The sequence below is a fragment of the Helicoverpa zea genome, chromosome 8 (genome assembly GCF_022581195.2).
Source record: "Helicoverpa zea isolate HzStark_Cry1AcR chromosome 8, ilHelZeax1.1, whole genome shotgun sequence".
Classification (NCBI taxonomy): domain Eukaryota; kingdom Metazoa; phylum Arthropoda; class Insecta; order Lepidoptera; family Noctuidae; genus Helicoverpa; species Helicoverpa zea.
In genome coordinates this window covers 1,292,146-1,310,066 of record NC_061459.1, presented here as the reverse complement: position 1 = coordinate 1,310,066, position 17,921 = coordinate 1,292,146, and the positions used below count along the sequence as shown (strand labels likewise).

Below are 17,921 nucleotides of genomic sequence, written 5' to 3'. Positions count from 1 at the left end.
ATTTCTGTAAAATATTTTTCATAGTTTAAATAAAAGCTTTTATCTTTACAAGTCTGTAATACACATTTAGCTATTGAAAAATATTCTTGGGTATTGTAGTTTTATGTAAAACATCACGCGAAGTATCGGCAGGTACCTATCACAAGTTAAAAGTGTTGCATCTCAGACGTGCACTTCGGTATAAATGTTATGTTCTAGCTTCTTGAGGCAGGTGCACACAGGTGGACGTCATGTTTTTTTATATCATAAACTAGCTTTTGCCCGCGACTTCGTTCGCGTGGAATAGTGACTTCCGGCAGATTTGTGTGTAATGACACCATTGCGCGATTAACGCCATCTATCTACGGAGCATAGGAACAGCTCGACATTTGACCAATAGATGGCACTGTATGTCCGTAATAAATTTTATTTTTTATTTTTATTTTTTGTAATAAAAACGATCCTATGTCCTTTCTCAAGTTTCAAACTATGTCTGTACCAAATTTCACACAAATCGGTTCAGTAGTTTAGGCGTGAAGAAAAGACAGACAGACAGACAGAAAGACAGACAGACAGACAGACAGACAGAGTTACTTTCGCATTTATAATATTAGTTTGGATAATATGTATAAGGCTAGGCTGAAAATGAGCACAGTACGAATTAAAAAAAAAAACATAGAAACACAGCCTAAAAAATGTCTACTTCCTACGTATTATTGCTGGCAAGAAAACGTAGATATGCATATAGAACTTATTTATAGACGGGATTTTTTTACATTTAAATGAAATGAACTGTTAACATACCCATCATGTTTGATAATTTTCTCCTTTTTATTAGAGATGGAAAATAAATAAAATTGGCTCTACATTACTTACATTTTTTATTTTTAGAAGAAGCATAGACGCAGGTGTCACAAACATTAGGTAAATCTCACACAATCCATTTACTTACTAATCAACCATATTTACTTAAAATCTAATTAACAAAATTAGTCATGACGTGATTACTTAATTGTAATGGATTACTCTAAAACGCGGCCAATTAATGTAAATTCATTTAAAGTTGAGAAACAAAATTATGTTAAGCAAACATTATTTATGCGACAAGGTTCAGTTAATTCGGAATAACTTAAAGTTATGGTAATCTGTTAGCGTTATCGTGTTAACTAGAAACTATTATTTGGTTATGTTTATGAAAATTGCTTGTGTATTTGTGTTTTGGTTGTTTTCGTTTGTTTTGTTTATGTAGGTGAAGAGTTTTGTCTTAATTCATCAATTTTATTAAGTATAACAAACTTTGCAGGCATTAATTTTTATATATTTTTAAGTGACTCCATCACTGATCTAATTTACAGTTAAGCGAAGACAGATTTTGTAAGTTATCTTTTTTTTAATAGTTTTTCAAAAAAATCCCTTATCAAATCGTTTCTTAATTACAAGCAACCCTACTTTTCGAGGTGTTTTCAACAGTGCGAGCTTAAACTAAGAGAATTGTTCAATTTACGGCATTAAAAAGCGTGTTAAAAACTATAAAACACTTAACAAAGAAGACAGCGATCTTCATTTATCTGCACCACTCTTAACCATACAGTTGTGGCGTATTGTAACATTCTGAATATTGGATGTCACGTGGTGTTTTAATATTCAACTGTAGAAAAGAGGCGGTGGCTCCGAGTGCCGATAGCATTCGAATGGCTGCATTTCCAAGCGAACTACATAATATTTATTTATTTATGTAAATGTAGCGGCCGGTTAACGATTACACCACAGTTTAAATGTATGCTCTTGTAAACCGTTGTGAAGCTACGTACTAACGTTCGTAACAATGTCACTCACACACGCATGTGCTCGATACACGACACTCAGTACTGACAGCCCCAGTAGCGCCGGTAAAAGCTCGTTGATGCATATGCGTGTGTGAGTGACATTTTTACGAACGTTAGTAGATACCTTCACAACTGTACATGTTTATTCTGTGATTAAACGATGGTATTGGAGTTAGTTCCGTTAACAGGTGAAAATTCGTGTTAGTGAATATTGTCATGGAGTGATGGAATATTTTTGGTACAAATATTTTGGATGGGACATGTGAGCTATTGTTTGTGTTTGTGGTCTGTTGGCAAAATGCAGTTGTGATTTATGAAATAAATTAAATAGTTCCGCGGATAGTTTGCAATCAAAACAACGTATTTAATATACTGAGTGAATAATTGCAGTTCGCAATCCTCAGCTATCATTTTTGACTTTATATAATTTAATTTATAATTTTTCGTAATTTGCATCGGTATTGGATTTTTAATAGTGTGAAAAGATAAGTACTGTAGCGCGTAGTGCTCTAGGGACCGGGATCTCGGGATTATTTAATTAAAAAACATTAAGAACTTTAACTTAATGTTTATTGACTGATTGTAAGCGAAGTGAAAATACATAAACCTAATGCTATTATATTTACATAAAACACATTTAAATAGTTATCCAGCCAGGCACCAAACAACGAATAAAACCTATGAACTAAGAAGTTTCTAACTACTCTACAGTACCTACATGAAAAACACCAACAAACACAAACATTTAATCATCCAATTACAAAACCTGAAAATTTTAATAATCTACTTCCCCACTGCCACGTTTATATTTTAACGTACGAAACACAACAGTTCAAAAAGTAACTGAGATTCTCTGTTCATTCCTTAGCTAAATTACAGTCGGTCAGACATCCCGCAAACGAATGCCGATGTGACCGCAAATGTACTGAGTGGTAACTGTGGTGTGCCCCTTCATCTTTAGATATTATCGATATATCGATTGTTTTGAGGTTTAGGTATCGATAAGTGCAATTATTGTGTTAATAAATAATTATGTAGTAGCTAAACAGAATATTGTGTTTATTACATTTACTATCTGGAAGGATATTTATCTAGGTTCTGAACGAAAAGAAACCTCTACAGTCGGTCAGACATTCCGCAAACGACAGCCGATGTGACCGCAAATGTACTGAGTGGGAACTGTGGTGTGCCCCTTTATCTTTAGATATTATCGATATATCGATTGTTTAGGTTTAAGTATCGATAAGTGAGATTATTGTGTAAATAAATAATTATGTAGTAGGCAAAAAAATATTGTGTAATTTTGCTATCTAAAACAGCATTTATCTAGATTTTTAACGAAAAGAACTCCCTAATGGTATTTTTTTCGTAGTAATTGGCACCCGTATCGGTTAGTTGCTTTTTCACAGCGTTAAGAGTATCAAATTGTACCCAGAAAGAAAGTATTAACAATTTACTTCCAAACTGTTTTTATATTAAAACATACGGAATACACAACAGTTCAAAAAGTATTTGAGATTCTTAGTCCATTCCTTAGCAACATTACAGTCGGTCAGACATTCCGCAAACGACCGCCGATGTGACCGCAAATGTACTGAGTGGGAAGCCGTGGTGTGCCCCCATCTTTAGATAATATCGATATATCGATTGTTTAGAGGATTATGTCTTACTAACTTTAATCACTTATTATCGATAATATTATCGGATTTGCCTTGTCTTCATTACCATGGTCTTTCCTGTAGCAAAAGTGCTGGTCGCATGGCACGACACGCCAGCATAAATGACATTATCCGTCGTGCTCTTGTCACCGCCGGAGTGCCAGCCATTTTAGAACCCAGAGGCTTGGCGCGCGACGATGGCAAGAGACCAGACGGGATGTCTATAATGCCTTGGAAGATGGGAAGGTCTTTGGTGTGGGACGCAACCTGCGTCGACACCCTTGCACCTTCCCACCTTCCCAGTACGGCGAGCTGTGTCGGTGCAGCTGCTGCAGCCGCGGAAAACCTCAAGCGGCACAAATATGTAAACCTCACCGGCAATTGCATTTTTGAGCCGTTTGGGGTTGAAACCCTGGGACCATGGGGCCCAAGTGCCCACAGACTCTTTCGAGAAATTAGTAAGCGATTAGTGGAGTCCACTCGTGACCAAAGGGCTGGCCTATACTTCGGTCAAAGGATATGCATTGCCATCCAGCGTGGCAATGCAGCCAGCCTTTTGGGCACGATCCCAGCTGACAGCGATGCGGATGAATATTTTGATACTTAGTTTCCCTATAATAAGATCATTCAGTAATAAGTGTAAATATGTGTGTGTAAATATTGTGGTAAACTTAGTAAATAGTTAGTGTAGGTAATAGGTTGTAGTATCGTTTTATCTAGGTGCGGTAATTTTTTAAGTCATAGTTACATACAACAGTTTCTCTTCTGGAAGTGATGAGAAAATATCGATAAATTAATACCACTTCTAAAAGCAAAATGAATAGTTCAATACCCTCGGGCATAATAAACCTTTACCTAAGTTAGTTACTGCAATTTGAGTGTTCAGTAAATACCGTTTGTGTTTACAGTTATTGATATTAATTTCTACTTGAAGAAGGAACATCAAGTGTTGTTTTGCATTACCAGTACTTTAAAATTTAAGGTTAATATAGTTTTCATGATATCTTTTTTACAACCAATGCGAGAATATCCAAGACCTTAAACCCTTAGACTTAAAAAAAAAATCTCCCTAACAAAGTAAACACTTAAAAATCCAGCAAAAAACATAGTCCTCCCGTAATAACATTCATACAAAATCTACTCTTACTCAGTAAAAGTACTCAACAATTCTATAAGCATCCTAGAAATTCCCACTTTGTACCTAAGCGGGTTTTTTTAAATATATATTGGTACTTTGAAGCAAAGAGTCGGCTAGGGGCATCGTATTAATATTACATGAGCCCGCCTCACTAGGAAATGCTGCTAGATAGCTAGAATAACCAATTTTTGAAACGTCCAACTCAGGTGAGGACGAATTTTATTTTTGATGTCTGTGTCTGAAGTCTGAAGGCGTTTTCTTTAAAATTCCACGCTGGATATTCGTGACATTTTTAAAAGGATATATATCTTGTTTGTTTTTTAGTGTATTCCATTTGAGGTGGTTTGTATGTGCTGGTATTTTGGCGCACGAAAACATTTCACACCACGCTCTCGTAACTTAAAAAGCAGTAAAAGCATAATTTATTAATCAAGCAATACAGGATACAGATTAAAACTCAGGTTCTTTAAAAAACCTAGCTTGGAAAGTAATTTGGCAGCGCAGGCAGCTTGTAAAGAAACCAAACACGTTTGCTGGAGATTTGAACGGGGATTCCAAATCAATTCCCTTTCGATCCGCGTAACGGACGCGCGGCGAATAATACCCTCATATGTGCTGCGGTTCGTATTGTTCAAGCTAGCCTTTGTAGTTTTAACTACAACTACAGAACTTTGTAGTGAAGTACATGTAATTGTTGTGAAGACGCTAGGCTTTATAATACGATTGAATTTTGTGTTACGTCACTTCTAAGTCCCTACTTTCACATACTTTTTGCCAATCTAAAATGCGGACTAATAAAATTATAAGTAATCACTATTTTTACCCTGTCGTGCCCTGTCATCACGCCTATTGGGCTTTATTATTTGAATTTACAGCTACAGTTATTTAAATGGGCCTAGCTTAAATACCAGTGTTCAATTTGTAATTTTTAGATCTGTCTGACTGAATTCTAGTTTGGTCGTCGGTTCAACTAAATCTAAGAATGATTGAACCATCGACAAAGGTGCTCAGACCGGCCTCAAATTACCACTGCACAAACGCTCGTATCAAATATGATCCCTCACTCGATAATTACATGGAATCTAAAGGTCAGATTCCACCGGTGTGCAGCACTGTGACTTATCATTGTTCGAGTCTGCTAGCTCTAGCAAACATTAATAACATCTAAAATTTTCGTAAAACTGCAACCTTAGTGCGTGAATACTTGCTAGCAGTGGATTCATAATTTTTCTTCGCTCGCAATTTTGGCGAAATTCCACCACAGCAATAGAGAATTAGTTAGCAACATGATTGCGGTTGTCGAGCGAATACCAACTACCTGAGACGAGCCGCAGAGAATTCGAGACATGCTGTCAACCCGCTGTTCACTGGTATTTAGTTAGCTTAGGTTTCACGAGTGCTGGAGGAGGAATATTGGTCATGCCAATATTATTGGTTAATGAATTGTTGAATAATAAGCATTTTGTATTTGAATTTTTGAGAGGTCTTAAGAATTAATAAATGTTGGTGATTGTGAAAGGCTTTCATGAAGAAAAAAACTAAAAAAGTACTCGCTTTTGAAGCTGCACTCCGGCGTCGCGGTAGGTGTTGAAGCGCATCTTAAGATGTTCTAGCTTTTATAAAATCTGCTAGAATTCTTATGTTTCAAATATTTCACTCAACATTATTATTTTCTTATAAAAAAGCTTTTTCTTCAACTCATTATATAAAGCAAACACAAAATCAATGCTCAAAACAAAATGTCGCAAACTTCATCATTGTTTCAAATCGACTTACAAAACCAACTCTTTGGTCAAAACGAAATGAGGTCCAATAAACAAATTCATTATAATACACAAAGCTATAGATTCAGCTTATCTGTTTGTAAACACGTGTTTTTCTATAGTCTACGAATACCCATCACATATTACGAAGAAGATTTTTTATTTCACCAGTATTTATTTATTAGTTAGTATTTATTTACCATAATGTTCCTTAGTTGCTGGAAAAATGACTCAAAAATAAGCGGAATAGAATGGCAGAGCTAGTATAATTATAACAACGAATTCGGATTTAACTTTTGTAACATTATTATTAAGAAACTTTAGCTTTATTAAACAAACGTTCGTTCCTTCGACTGTCTCATTAGAAACACGAAAAGTTTCTAACTGAAGAATTTATTGAATGCTTACAGAACAATGTGTTTGCTCAGTGATAAGGTAGCTTGTATTCAATTAATGTCGTTCTGTTAATATTTATGAGAATTGTGACTGTTCCTATTCAACATAATAGTCACAAATAGATAATTTTCTGAACAAGATTTCTCACTAGAAAATCGTAATATAATAAACATAATAAAATATAATAAACTCTTTTCTGGGAAGTCGGTCGAAAAGAATTTGTTCAAATTCAGAACTATCGACTTTATGTAGGTATATATCAACCTTAGCGAACGTTAATTTCATAACAAGTGCCAATAGTTACTTAAAATCTTTAGTAAATACATATATAAGCTGTATCAAATTGCAATTTAAAATAATATACTATATACCGATTTATGGTTGAGTCTGACAAGACCAGTAATATAAAAAAACCTACAACGTCATTGTATCTTATTCTTAGAAATAAATATACTATCTTCCCTTCAGTACCAAGGTAAACACTTTTGCATCCTTCGATATATAAATATAGAGAAGAACTATCTTCTCAGTATTAGATACAAATCCAAACAACAGATATTGTTATTTATTTTTTACAGTTGACTGGTTCTATGAAAACAGTGGATGTATTTTTCCGAGGACGAAGCGAGCGAAGTAAGCAATATAGGTTTAATTAACGGAGAACAAACATTTGTTCTGCTCTTCAGCACGTCACACGATCGGGTTAGATGGTGGTACTCAAAGTTTTAGCATGGGAATTACTTTGCTATCTTTTTTGTGGGACAGAATATTAAAATTGTTTATTTAATGAAACGATAGTAAGAGAGTCGACTATTTTCTTTACCATAAAGTACTTATTTCTAACTTATTTACTTCGTCAAAATTGCGAAGCACTTGGTAATTCATTTACATATCAAATCCAATCGTGCACAAAAACCGGCCAAACACAAATCGAGCTAATTTTTTAAATTCACAATATAACTTGACTGATTCTTTATAATATTCAAGCTATTTAAGTAAAGAAAAAACCGTGTATTACAGTTATTGAGTTCACTATCGTTTGTATGAGATCAAGTGCATTACTCATTAGCATAATCAATTCATCCAGCTACTAATAATTTATCCAAAAATAAACTTCCAAGTTTTTAATATTCCCACCACAAAAAGTAAGTCCGCCACAAAGTTTGAGACGCGCTGCACTAAATGAAATCGCCGCTAGTCTTCCTGTCACATTATTGTGGACACAGTCGGCGCTAGTTGATTCCGTACTGTTCGCTTCAAGATTCATTGCAGAGTTTTCGTGCTGAAATGTTGAAGAATTGTACAACAATTTTGTTTTTTTTTTTTCACTGGAACTTTTTAGGTTTGTTTATGCTTTTGCCGGTAAAAATGTTTTAGATGAAGTTCGGTACGTCGATAAGTTTTAGTGTGATGAAGAAAACCAGAAGTCCTTCTTTGCATGTCAGGAAAAAAATGTAGATACAGACAGAGTAGGAAATACTGAAATAAATAACCCATACCACATATATTTCCTGGAAATAGCTCTTACCACACACATCCTTAAAATAATTTCTAAGCACGACTATAAATTGCTAACAACACTTACGTATCTAATAAATTATCCAACAACTAAAATTGAGCCCAGAATAATATACGATAGGGTGTCATTTAGCTTACGAGGAATACCTGATACGGCCACATCAATCTGCATTATATTTCAATTAGAAACACGGAAATATATTGCGACGGTGTATTTTAGGTCGTCAGCGAATAGTCTGAACTCGGCCTCCCTTGGGAATATAAAATTAGTTGGTACACACTGCTGGGTGGAATGGCGAGCGTGTGGTATGACTTGTATGGACATACCTAAGTTTAATGGGACCTAGAGAAAATTTTCGAAGTTGTGAAAAAAATATACGACGGAAAATTCATTTCTTTGTCGCTTTTTAAATGCCTAATCATTCATAAGAATAATTAATAATTTGTGCTTTAACAGTCAAATGGATAATTATGAGGCTTACGTTCTTTGGACGTAATTTTATTTCTTACCCTGGTCCATATTTACTTATTCTGCGAAAAATATACATAATATGAAACCCGAAAAATTTACATAGAAAGCTATGTAAAATGTTGTTGAAGTCTTCTTCATACCTTATCTATTATTATCATCAATCAAATATGATCACTGATCTTGTAACCCGTATGTCTCAGAAAGTGACTCGAGTGGGTAATTAGGCAAATCTAGGCGCCGACTGCGACCCAACAATGCCTTTGATTAGTGGATTACTAGCCAAAGCGCTTTTGGCACTGTCCTATGGCAAGAGCATTCTTGCTGACCGCTCGCCTATTGTTTTATGAACATTTTGAGCTAAAATTAGCTGGTTTGACAGCAGAATTTAGGTGTAATACATGTATTTGAATTTGAAAGATGAATTTAAACGTAAATATTATGTACTAGTACCTACCATCCATCCGTGACTACACAACATGAGAAGGTATCATGCTAAGTATATTTTAACTTAATAATAAGGCTGTCCGCTCAAGTCAATATTATTCGGTGACCGATTTTTGTTGGAGAAATATAGAATCCTCTGAAATCGATAGCGCAACGCACACGACCTACAGATCGGTCAGAAATACTAGTCCAAATATCCTACAAAATATCGGCAAGATTATCTGTCACACAAAAAGACGTGGGCGGGCAGACTTAGCTATCTAATTAGGAACAAATCGTATCGTAACCCACTTGGGCATAATAAAAGCGGCTCAGAAAATGTCAGGAAGCCGAAACAAGGTAAGTACTGAATGGATCTATTACAGAACGTCGTGAACTTCAGTTTAAAGCTCAAAACATAATGTCGTTTGTTTATGCTGTGCCTATAACGGTCACTGTGAAGATAGATCAGAAGTATTGCTACCCTGCCCCTGTAACTTTACAAACTTCAAAGTAAAAGTAATATAGATAAATTGTATTGTATGGATGATGTCCTTGCCCAGCAGTGGGACAGCTCGGACGAAAAGAATGTGGATGTTTACATATCAAGCGCTAGCACTTGCCTTTCAGTAGCACGAAGTCACGGGCCTGCTGATATGTTTTTTTTTTGGTTACATACATGTATAATTGTTGCCTCACAATTTTAATCATCATCATTGTATTGGGTCATACTGGCTGTCATTAAATAGTTTTGTGAAAATGTCACTTCCAACAGGTGTTTAATTTTGAACCAATAGAATAACCTTTGCACCAACTTATACTACTGTTTACCACGACACTACTTGACTGTAACCCACCGTAAGCCGCTCCAAGTTTATTTAACTGCACATCTTGATGAGAAACAAGATGGCGTGCCATTCATTTTAAATGACTACTTCTCTCAATTAAAACATGAAGACATGGCGAATACAAAATAATTAATTCATTGTGTATACTTGATTATGGGGTTTAATGATATTTGAAGGTTATTGCTGCAGGCCTTCCAGGGTTGTAAGTAAACTTATTACCTGTTTTTAAATAAATAACGAGGATAATTTAGTGTTCCATCTTATATTTTTCTAAGAAGTACTTGGAAAGTACATACAAACTAAAAGTTGCATTGGTGCCTAACTTCGGATCCACACTCATTATTGAGAGGTTGCTTCTTTACCTACTAGACTTTATTTTATAGAGCATAGCATAATTAATTACGCAGCAATTGCGTTGTGTTTCTTATCTTAGATTAAATATTGTGCTGACATTAAAGGAAAAGAAAAGTGCTAAGTAGGAAGGAAACTGCCGATTCACAGTGAATTTAAGAAACATTTTACTAAGCTCATTTTTATTAAAATCCCAACTCAAATCAATACCTATTTCCAAAAGATGGCAGCCAGGAATATAACATCAATGTAACTTATTAAATAATTCAGTATTAATCTGAAATCTGAAGTGTTCGCCAAGTTTTCCCTAGTACAAATAAATTGAAAATACCCGATACCGGACCGTATCCGGGAATTGTGAATATTTAACGATGGTAACTTTATGGGTTTGTATCTAGTTTCGTCTCTGGGGTGGCCAGACTTCTGGCTACCGAGTTCAGTATGATTTAAAGGTCTGTACTGACTACGAGACATATTAATGTTGGTGTAGATCTAGATAATATCTTATTAATATTATGAATGAATGCGAAAGAAAATCTCTTGTCTGTCTGTATGCCGCATTTTCTCGCGAAACGACTGTATCAGTTTAAATTAAGTTTGGCACACATATAATATACATACTGAGAAAGGACATAAGTAATATACTTAGTTTTTTACGGGAGAGAGAAGTAGGTACATAGTTTCCGCTGAGCGTTTCAATTGACTTAATTCTGAAATCCTCAAAAAAAAAACCACTAACAAATTCCATCACGCACCACTCAACAACGTACATGAACTCACAAGAGTGCCAACTCACCCTTGTCCGAAACAAAAGCAGGAAATTGAACAAACAAACTTAGGGCGAGAAAATGTAATTAATATAGCAGACTTTAGACGTTCATTAATTCAGTTTTTGCATCATATTTTATCTTCAGAGCATTCCTGTTTGACGGTACGGGTAAGATGAGGCGTTTGGCTATATATCTAGTTCGTAATGGTGAACATTTTGTTTGCTTGTCTGTTTGTTCGGTTTTATAAAATGTTATGTAAGTATTCTTAGTAGGTGTCATTTTTAACTCTATTTGTCATAATGTCTTGATACTACATAAATTGGCTTTACAATTTATAAATAAATCCTTGAGCTTACTTCATATGAATTAATCCATTTTTGTTGAATGCCGTTTACATAAATGTTGTTTAGTATTTTCAGACAGACATACATTTTTTTAAATAATAATTCATCAATTGATAGTTTACATCATCATCATCATCAGCCTATCGCAGTCCACTGCTGGACATAGGCCTCTCCAAGTGCACGCCACTGAGATCTATTTTCGGCTTCTCGCATCCAGCTCCTGCCAGCCGTCTTGCGCAAGTCATCATTCCACCGTGCCTGAGGACTTGACACTTGACAATAGGCTAGTTTCCTAAAAAATAATAATTAGTCCGTCTTGTAGATTGTCCAAAATTAAGCGATACGTATTTTTTCTTTTTTAAATTGGATCAGAACTTGTTAAGATATAGCGTGTTAAAGTTGAATGTGACGTCACAATTTGCTACAATTTTCAGGACACTGTGACGTAAAAGGCCCCCACTCCTAATTTTTGAAGTGATTAATCTTTGATTTGATTTGATTTGATTTTAATTGTGAGTGACTAATCTTTGTCATTTTATGTTTAATTAAAAAAAGAAAAAATACGTATCTAATATTTTTTGATTATCTAAAAAGCGGACTAAATATTATTTCATTATTTCGACCCTGGACACTACCCCATTGATAGTTTACTTTCGAACAATTTTGTGAAATATAAAATGCACAGTAGTATATTGCTTTACCATTATTACAAGCTTTTGTTTACCTTCATTTGTTTTTTTTCAGCACGGATTCGTGGATTGTGTCAAAAACCACGGGTGAAACCGAAAGGCGAGCTAGTATTAGAGTAAAAAGCATTTTATGACGGACTATTCATCTTTAGGAATTACTTTGACATGTCTTTATATTTCGGCTTTGTACGAACTTCGTATTGTTTGGTAAGCGACTGACTTCACGTTGTTATTCATTTCGTCTGTCTGTTTCTGAATTGTCTTTGGAAATATTGTTTTTAATTGTAATAGTGATATATTAGTTTTTGTTAAAAAGTTATAGGTATATTATACAAAAGTATATGGCTCAAAAAGTAAACAAAAAACTACGTATTTTAAGTGACGTGGTTATCAAAGGTGATTTTGTCAATTTTTACCTATATCTAGGTACACTTTTTTACCTACTGTCTATTACACTTTTACAAATTACAACACACAAAAATACTTTCACAAAAACTCCGATTCAAAAAATCTCAAAAACCCTTTCACTGCGAAACCAGAATTAATGCTCTTCTAAATCACGTCCCAAGTATTAACCCTTCAATCCTTACTTAATTTCAATTAACCCTACAATTCTTTCTTCAAAGTCACGGAGTAAGGAAAGATGAGAGGAGATGTCATAATACAGACACGGGTAGTCAGAAGCCAGTAAGACCGACACCAGTCTAACCAAGGGGTATTGGGTTGCCTGGGTAACTGGGTTGAGAAGGTCAGATAGGGCAGTCGTTCCTTGTAAAGCACTGGTACTCAGCTACATCCAGTTAGACTGGAAGCCGACCCCAACATAGTTGGGAAAAGGGCGCGGAGGATGAGATGTCATCATACATGTAGGTCAAGCGCCTTCTTATAGGTCAAACACGTATGGTGCCCACCATACGTGTTTGACCTATAAGAAGTCATGCCCATGACCAAAACGATCAGTTACGGAGTGAACTAATGAGGTGTTTGGGTTCTTTGGGACATCTATCAACGATTTTTGGTATTACAAAAAATGTTCGGGTTTAAAGAAGGCGTGTAAGGGCGGAGACAGTAACGTTCTTCATCCCCCGAACACTGGAATTTTGGCGCGATACTTTCTTAGGTATATTTTATTGTTAGGCAATTGTGTCTTTGTGAACATTTTACTTTTATTTGACTTTGGCTTTGGGAGATTTTCCGTTGTGGCACCTCCTCTAGTCATTTTGTTCTCCATGTTCAAAGCTAATTAATAGCTAACGAAATGGGATATCGCACGGTCGATTCGACCCTCTAGAGGTAATGACGTGTAAAATTAACGTTCCTCAGTTTTTGACAGTTTTCTATTAGCACGAGAAATTAATAACAGGCTGAAAGCGGTTGTATTGATTTAAAAATATTTGATGTTAGTGTGATTTATTGTGTAGTGTTTTGTTTTGGACAGTAATAGAATTGTTATATTTTTTGTGTGTAATGTTTTCATCTCATCATGCTAATAGGTATTATAGACGTGAAAGTTTGCGTGTTTGTACTTTCGTACAAAAACTAATTAACAGATTTGGATGAGACTTGGCAGCAATATACCTTATTGATAATTTGATCGCGTGAAACAGATGGTTTTAAAAAAAAAGGTATCTAAATGAGAGACTAGACTTTCTTCCGTTACGAATTACATACTATGTGCTTTTTAAAGTAATTTGTCAGAAAAATATCTGCAATTAAAATCACAGATTTTTATCCCATTATTTAAGCATGGCTTGTTCATTGCAAGGTTGACAAATTAAACTGTCCGACTGATTGATAGAACATTTATGCGTTAATTACGATCAGCTCATTTCCCATATTGGGATGAAACGAAATAATGATTTACACTCGGTTGCACCAAAAGAGAGTCAATTTGTATTTTTTTTTTTAGTTTTTTATTCGACTTAGAAAGTCATTAAACGTAATTAAATTTTTATTATCTATCAAACAATTTATTTCATTTATCTGTGTAGGCAAAAGTAAATAAGTTGTTTGTGTGCCTTGTGAATAAATATTTAAAATTATTACCAGGAGCAAAATTACCCCCTTGCCCTTACAAAATGAGTGCGTAATTATGAGTATGTACGTAAGTATTTGCCTGAATGTTTTTTAATATATAAAACAAGTTTTATTGAACATAGCTACATTTGTTTTCTTATATTTTATTGAAATACAAAACAGATCAAAATCTTAATATAAAAAAGATAACATTAAAACGAGGAATTAAATTCTAATTTAAACTACCTTTCACAAAAACCGGAACAAACAGGATAAAAAAATCTAATCTGTAGATTCAAAATCAAGATATAATAATGTTTATTTTTACACGCTCATTAATTTATTTGTTATTGTAATACATTATCAGATAATTAACTCTAGGTACCAATTAAGTTTATCTTTTCAGGTGACCATATTTTTATGCAATTCAGTACATATTACTGATAAAACTTCTTGTGATTCCAATCTAAATTAATGCTGCGATAGAAGAGAAGTTATTTGTAATCAAATATGTATCGATCATATTTAGTCAAACAAGTACATATTTATATTCATTCATTGAAACAGGATCTACTGTTATCAATTTTATTAACTGGCTGTACCCCCTGGTTCCACCTCCATCCCAAGGTAACTACTGACCGCACCCGAATGAAATAGTATGTATGTCCTTTCACAGGTTAGACTATTTATGTACAGGCCAGCAGATCAATCTACCGACATAGATTTACTTTACTTGACTCACATACACACACACCTATGAAGGTAAAACTCGAAATTAATAATGTATTCAGCAGCTCATTCCATTCTTCATAACAATCTCTGCTTGTTTTCATTAAGTTTGTAAAATAGATTCCAGAACGCCATCCTGTCATGCGCTGGTCTACTACCCAAAGATAGTTCTGAACCAATTTCCATATAAGTATAGGCTTCCTCTGAGAGTGGTTCCCATTTCACTGGAAGTAATTCTGTGATCTGTGGTGTGGGGTCACTAAAAAAAAAAGTCAATTTTGAGATCATTAAAACCAGTTTCAAATATTTAAAGAAGAAATATTACCTATCCTATAAAATGTAGGGAAGCAGTGTTATCAACATACCTGTATTTTGCAAAATTAGTCCACATTGTTGTCATTCGATTAATGATAACTTCGTCTTCGGCCGTGGGTGCTGGTTTGTTATCCATCTCAAATAAGTAGGCCAAGTCATCGGCATGCAAGGCACAGCACGGACCGTCATTACTATCATTATCCTCATCGCTCAGTTTCACAACATTCCTTCCCCCTACAAAACTAAACATATAGTAGTAGATATTCCCCGATTTAGCCTTCAAATACTTCTGTATAGTTCTCTGAATAGGATGTATGTAAACGAAATCAGAATCGAAATTTCCAATACTAAATTTCACATCATCACTAAACGACTCATCTCCAAAGTAGAAATGTGAAACTGATTCTTTCATTTCTTGCTCATCATTTCCAAAATCAAATATTCGGTCTAAGCTATTGTTTAGAACGTTCAAATGTTCGAAGAACTCTTCATTTTTAAATAGGTAGCCACTATACAATTCATGTTTGTTGAAACCGATTAATATTGGCATGTTTTCTGCTTTTGGTGTTTCGGCAGTAAGCCAGGAATTGGATATGAAGGGTTCTACTCCGTCAAATATTTTCTCTGTGCAAGGTTTAAACATAATGTTTAAAGCAATACCAGCAGCGACTACTAGGCTTGGATCACTTTTAGCCAGAAATGAAATCGCTTCATTAGTATCATCTGTTGTAAAACCTAAGCGTTCTGCAATTTTAATAGCAACCAATCTATCAGGTTCATATAAAACTGTTGCAGCGTAAGCACTTCCACTTTGTAAAATCACTTTGTTGTAAAGTAATTCCTTTGGTGACAACAAATGCAGATCAATGGAATGTCCTCCAGCGCTTTCACCGAACAAAGTTATCTTATCGGAATCACCTCCAAACGCGTCTATATTATCTTTTACCCATCGGAGAGCTAATAATTGGTCTTTCAGTCCTTGATTACCAGGAACTTCAGGTATATCGAGACACATGAACCCGTAAGCACCAACGCGATAATTCACGGTCACTATGATGACGTCATGTTGAACTAAGTGAGCTGATCCATATCGGCCTTTTCCTTTAGACCCCGCGTGGAAGGCACCTCCATAAATCCAAACCATTACAGGTAGCCTGTTGGATGACGAAGCTGATGCAGGAACGTAGACATTCAGGTGCAAGCAGTTAGGGTTTCCTACAATATTGCCAGTTATTTGATTCCTTTGGGGGCAGATTGAAGAGTCATCATTTGCTTCAAATATTTCTTCAAACTTGTTTTGAGGTGTTGATTCCTTAAATACATTTATTTTATTTAGTGAAATGGTGATATCAAAAAATTTAGATATTTTTCAGTAGTCAGTTAAACAAGTAATTTAATATGATTTGGTTTTGTTATTAGGTAGAGCATGTTTAAATATGGAATAGAAGTAGGGTTGTTAACTTATTTGGGGTATCACGAGCTTTATGAAAGTCAACAGATTCACCAAGCATTACAAAAACATTACTTACTCCAAACGGATTATCCTGATCCACTTGCGCATATGGTATTCCTAAGAACATCGCATAATCACCATCATCGGCTTTCAGTCCTCGAATGTGCCCCACATTTGTATCTACTAAAGGATCAATTCTTGGTAAACATTCAACGTTATAATTTTGTATTGATAAAAATATAAGAAAATATAATCTTTGTGAACTGATCATGGTCAAGCTTGAAAGTAATCTGGCATTAATTAAGAGCGTCACTGCATTATATAGTCAAGATTAAGATAAATCTTATCTCTTACATTTATTGCTTAAATTGATGGTCAACTCATATTTTATAGCTATGTTAATTATATTATATCAGAATTATCTACAAAGATCTCCCCTGTAGATATTTATCGCTGATCAGTAGATATGCATGATTACGGTCATTGAGAACTTATATTATTGCCTTTTGACCTCATTCATTATTCCCATCTTCAGGTATACTTTCACAATAACTTCCCGCCGAGTAAATATTATCACAGATAACTATTACATCTACTGAATTCGGTAACACTCATTCACTCCTCAAGAACGACCCAAGAACACTAGGTACTGAAACCTAGTGTTCAACTTTCTTTGTTTACAAGTTTTCTGATACGCAAGATTATGATAAGGTCAGATATGTGTTATCATTCTTGTATTTATGTTCTTATTTGTTTAGTACATCTAAATGCAAACACACTTTCACAAGTGTAATCATAACATACCTTTTTTTTTATTGGCAAACAGAACCTAAAAGGCCATCCTTTCATGGATGGTTGTTTCTGATTTGAAGTGACCGCAGAATTCGCTATTGCTTTGAGATTTTGGGGTTCCCCAGAGATTTTTCGGAAAAATCCTCTGTAGAACGAACCACTGTAAATCCTCGGAGCCGTTTCAGAGAAGTAGCTGATGGAGGTACGTAAACCTGAAAGCCCAGGCAGTTGTGGTTTCCCAGAATAATTCCATGCAACTGATATACTTGGCAGACCGCTGAACCATCATACGCTTTGAAAATTTCCTCGAATTTGGGTTGCGGTGGTGGTTCCTGAAAATAATTTAATCAAAAATAAGGTTTCAATATAATATATATGTTGGAGACTGTCATTAGCACGGACACTAAACGTCACGCAAGCGCGCCATCTGGTGGCGTTTCC

General features: G+C 35.0%; 1 protein-coding gene across 1 annotated transcript; it reads right to left on the bottom strand.

Moving 5' to 3' along the window:
- Positions 1–14,298: 14,298 nt before the first annotated feature.
- Positions 14,299–16,961, bottom strand: LOC124632433 (acetylcholinesterase-like). The gene is made up of 3 exons (XM_047167276.1): positions 16,765–16,961; positions 15,286–16,547; positions 14,299–15,179 (listed from the first exon to the last, which is right to left on the bottom strand). The coding sequence occupies exons 1-3, from the start codon at positions 16,957–16,959 to the stop codon at positions 14,999–15,001; spliced, it is 1,638 nt and encodes a 545-aa protein (XP_047023232.1). The 5' UTR covers positions 16,960–16,961; the 3' UTR covers positions 14,299–14,998.
- Between the last annotated feature and the right edge of the window lie 960 nt (positions 16,962–17,921).

Excerpts from the sequence above, each read along its gene's own strand:
- LOC124632433 (XM_047167276.1), bottom strand. The coding sequence starts at position 16,959 with ATGATCAGTTCACAAAGATTATATTTTCTTATATTTTTATCAATACAA. Across the intron at positions 16,548-16,764 it reads ATCAGGATAATCCGTTTGGA|GAATCAACACCTCAAAACAA; the intron begins GTAAGTAATGTT and ends AATGTATTTAAG. Across the intron at positions 15,180-15,285 it reads ACTAATTTTGCAAAATACAG|TGACCCCACACCACAGATCA; the intron begins GTATGTTGATAA and ends TTTTTTTTTTAG.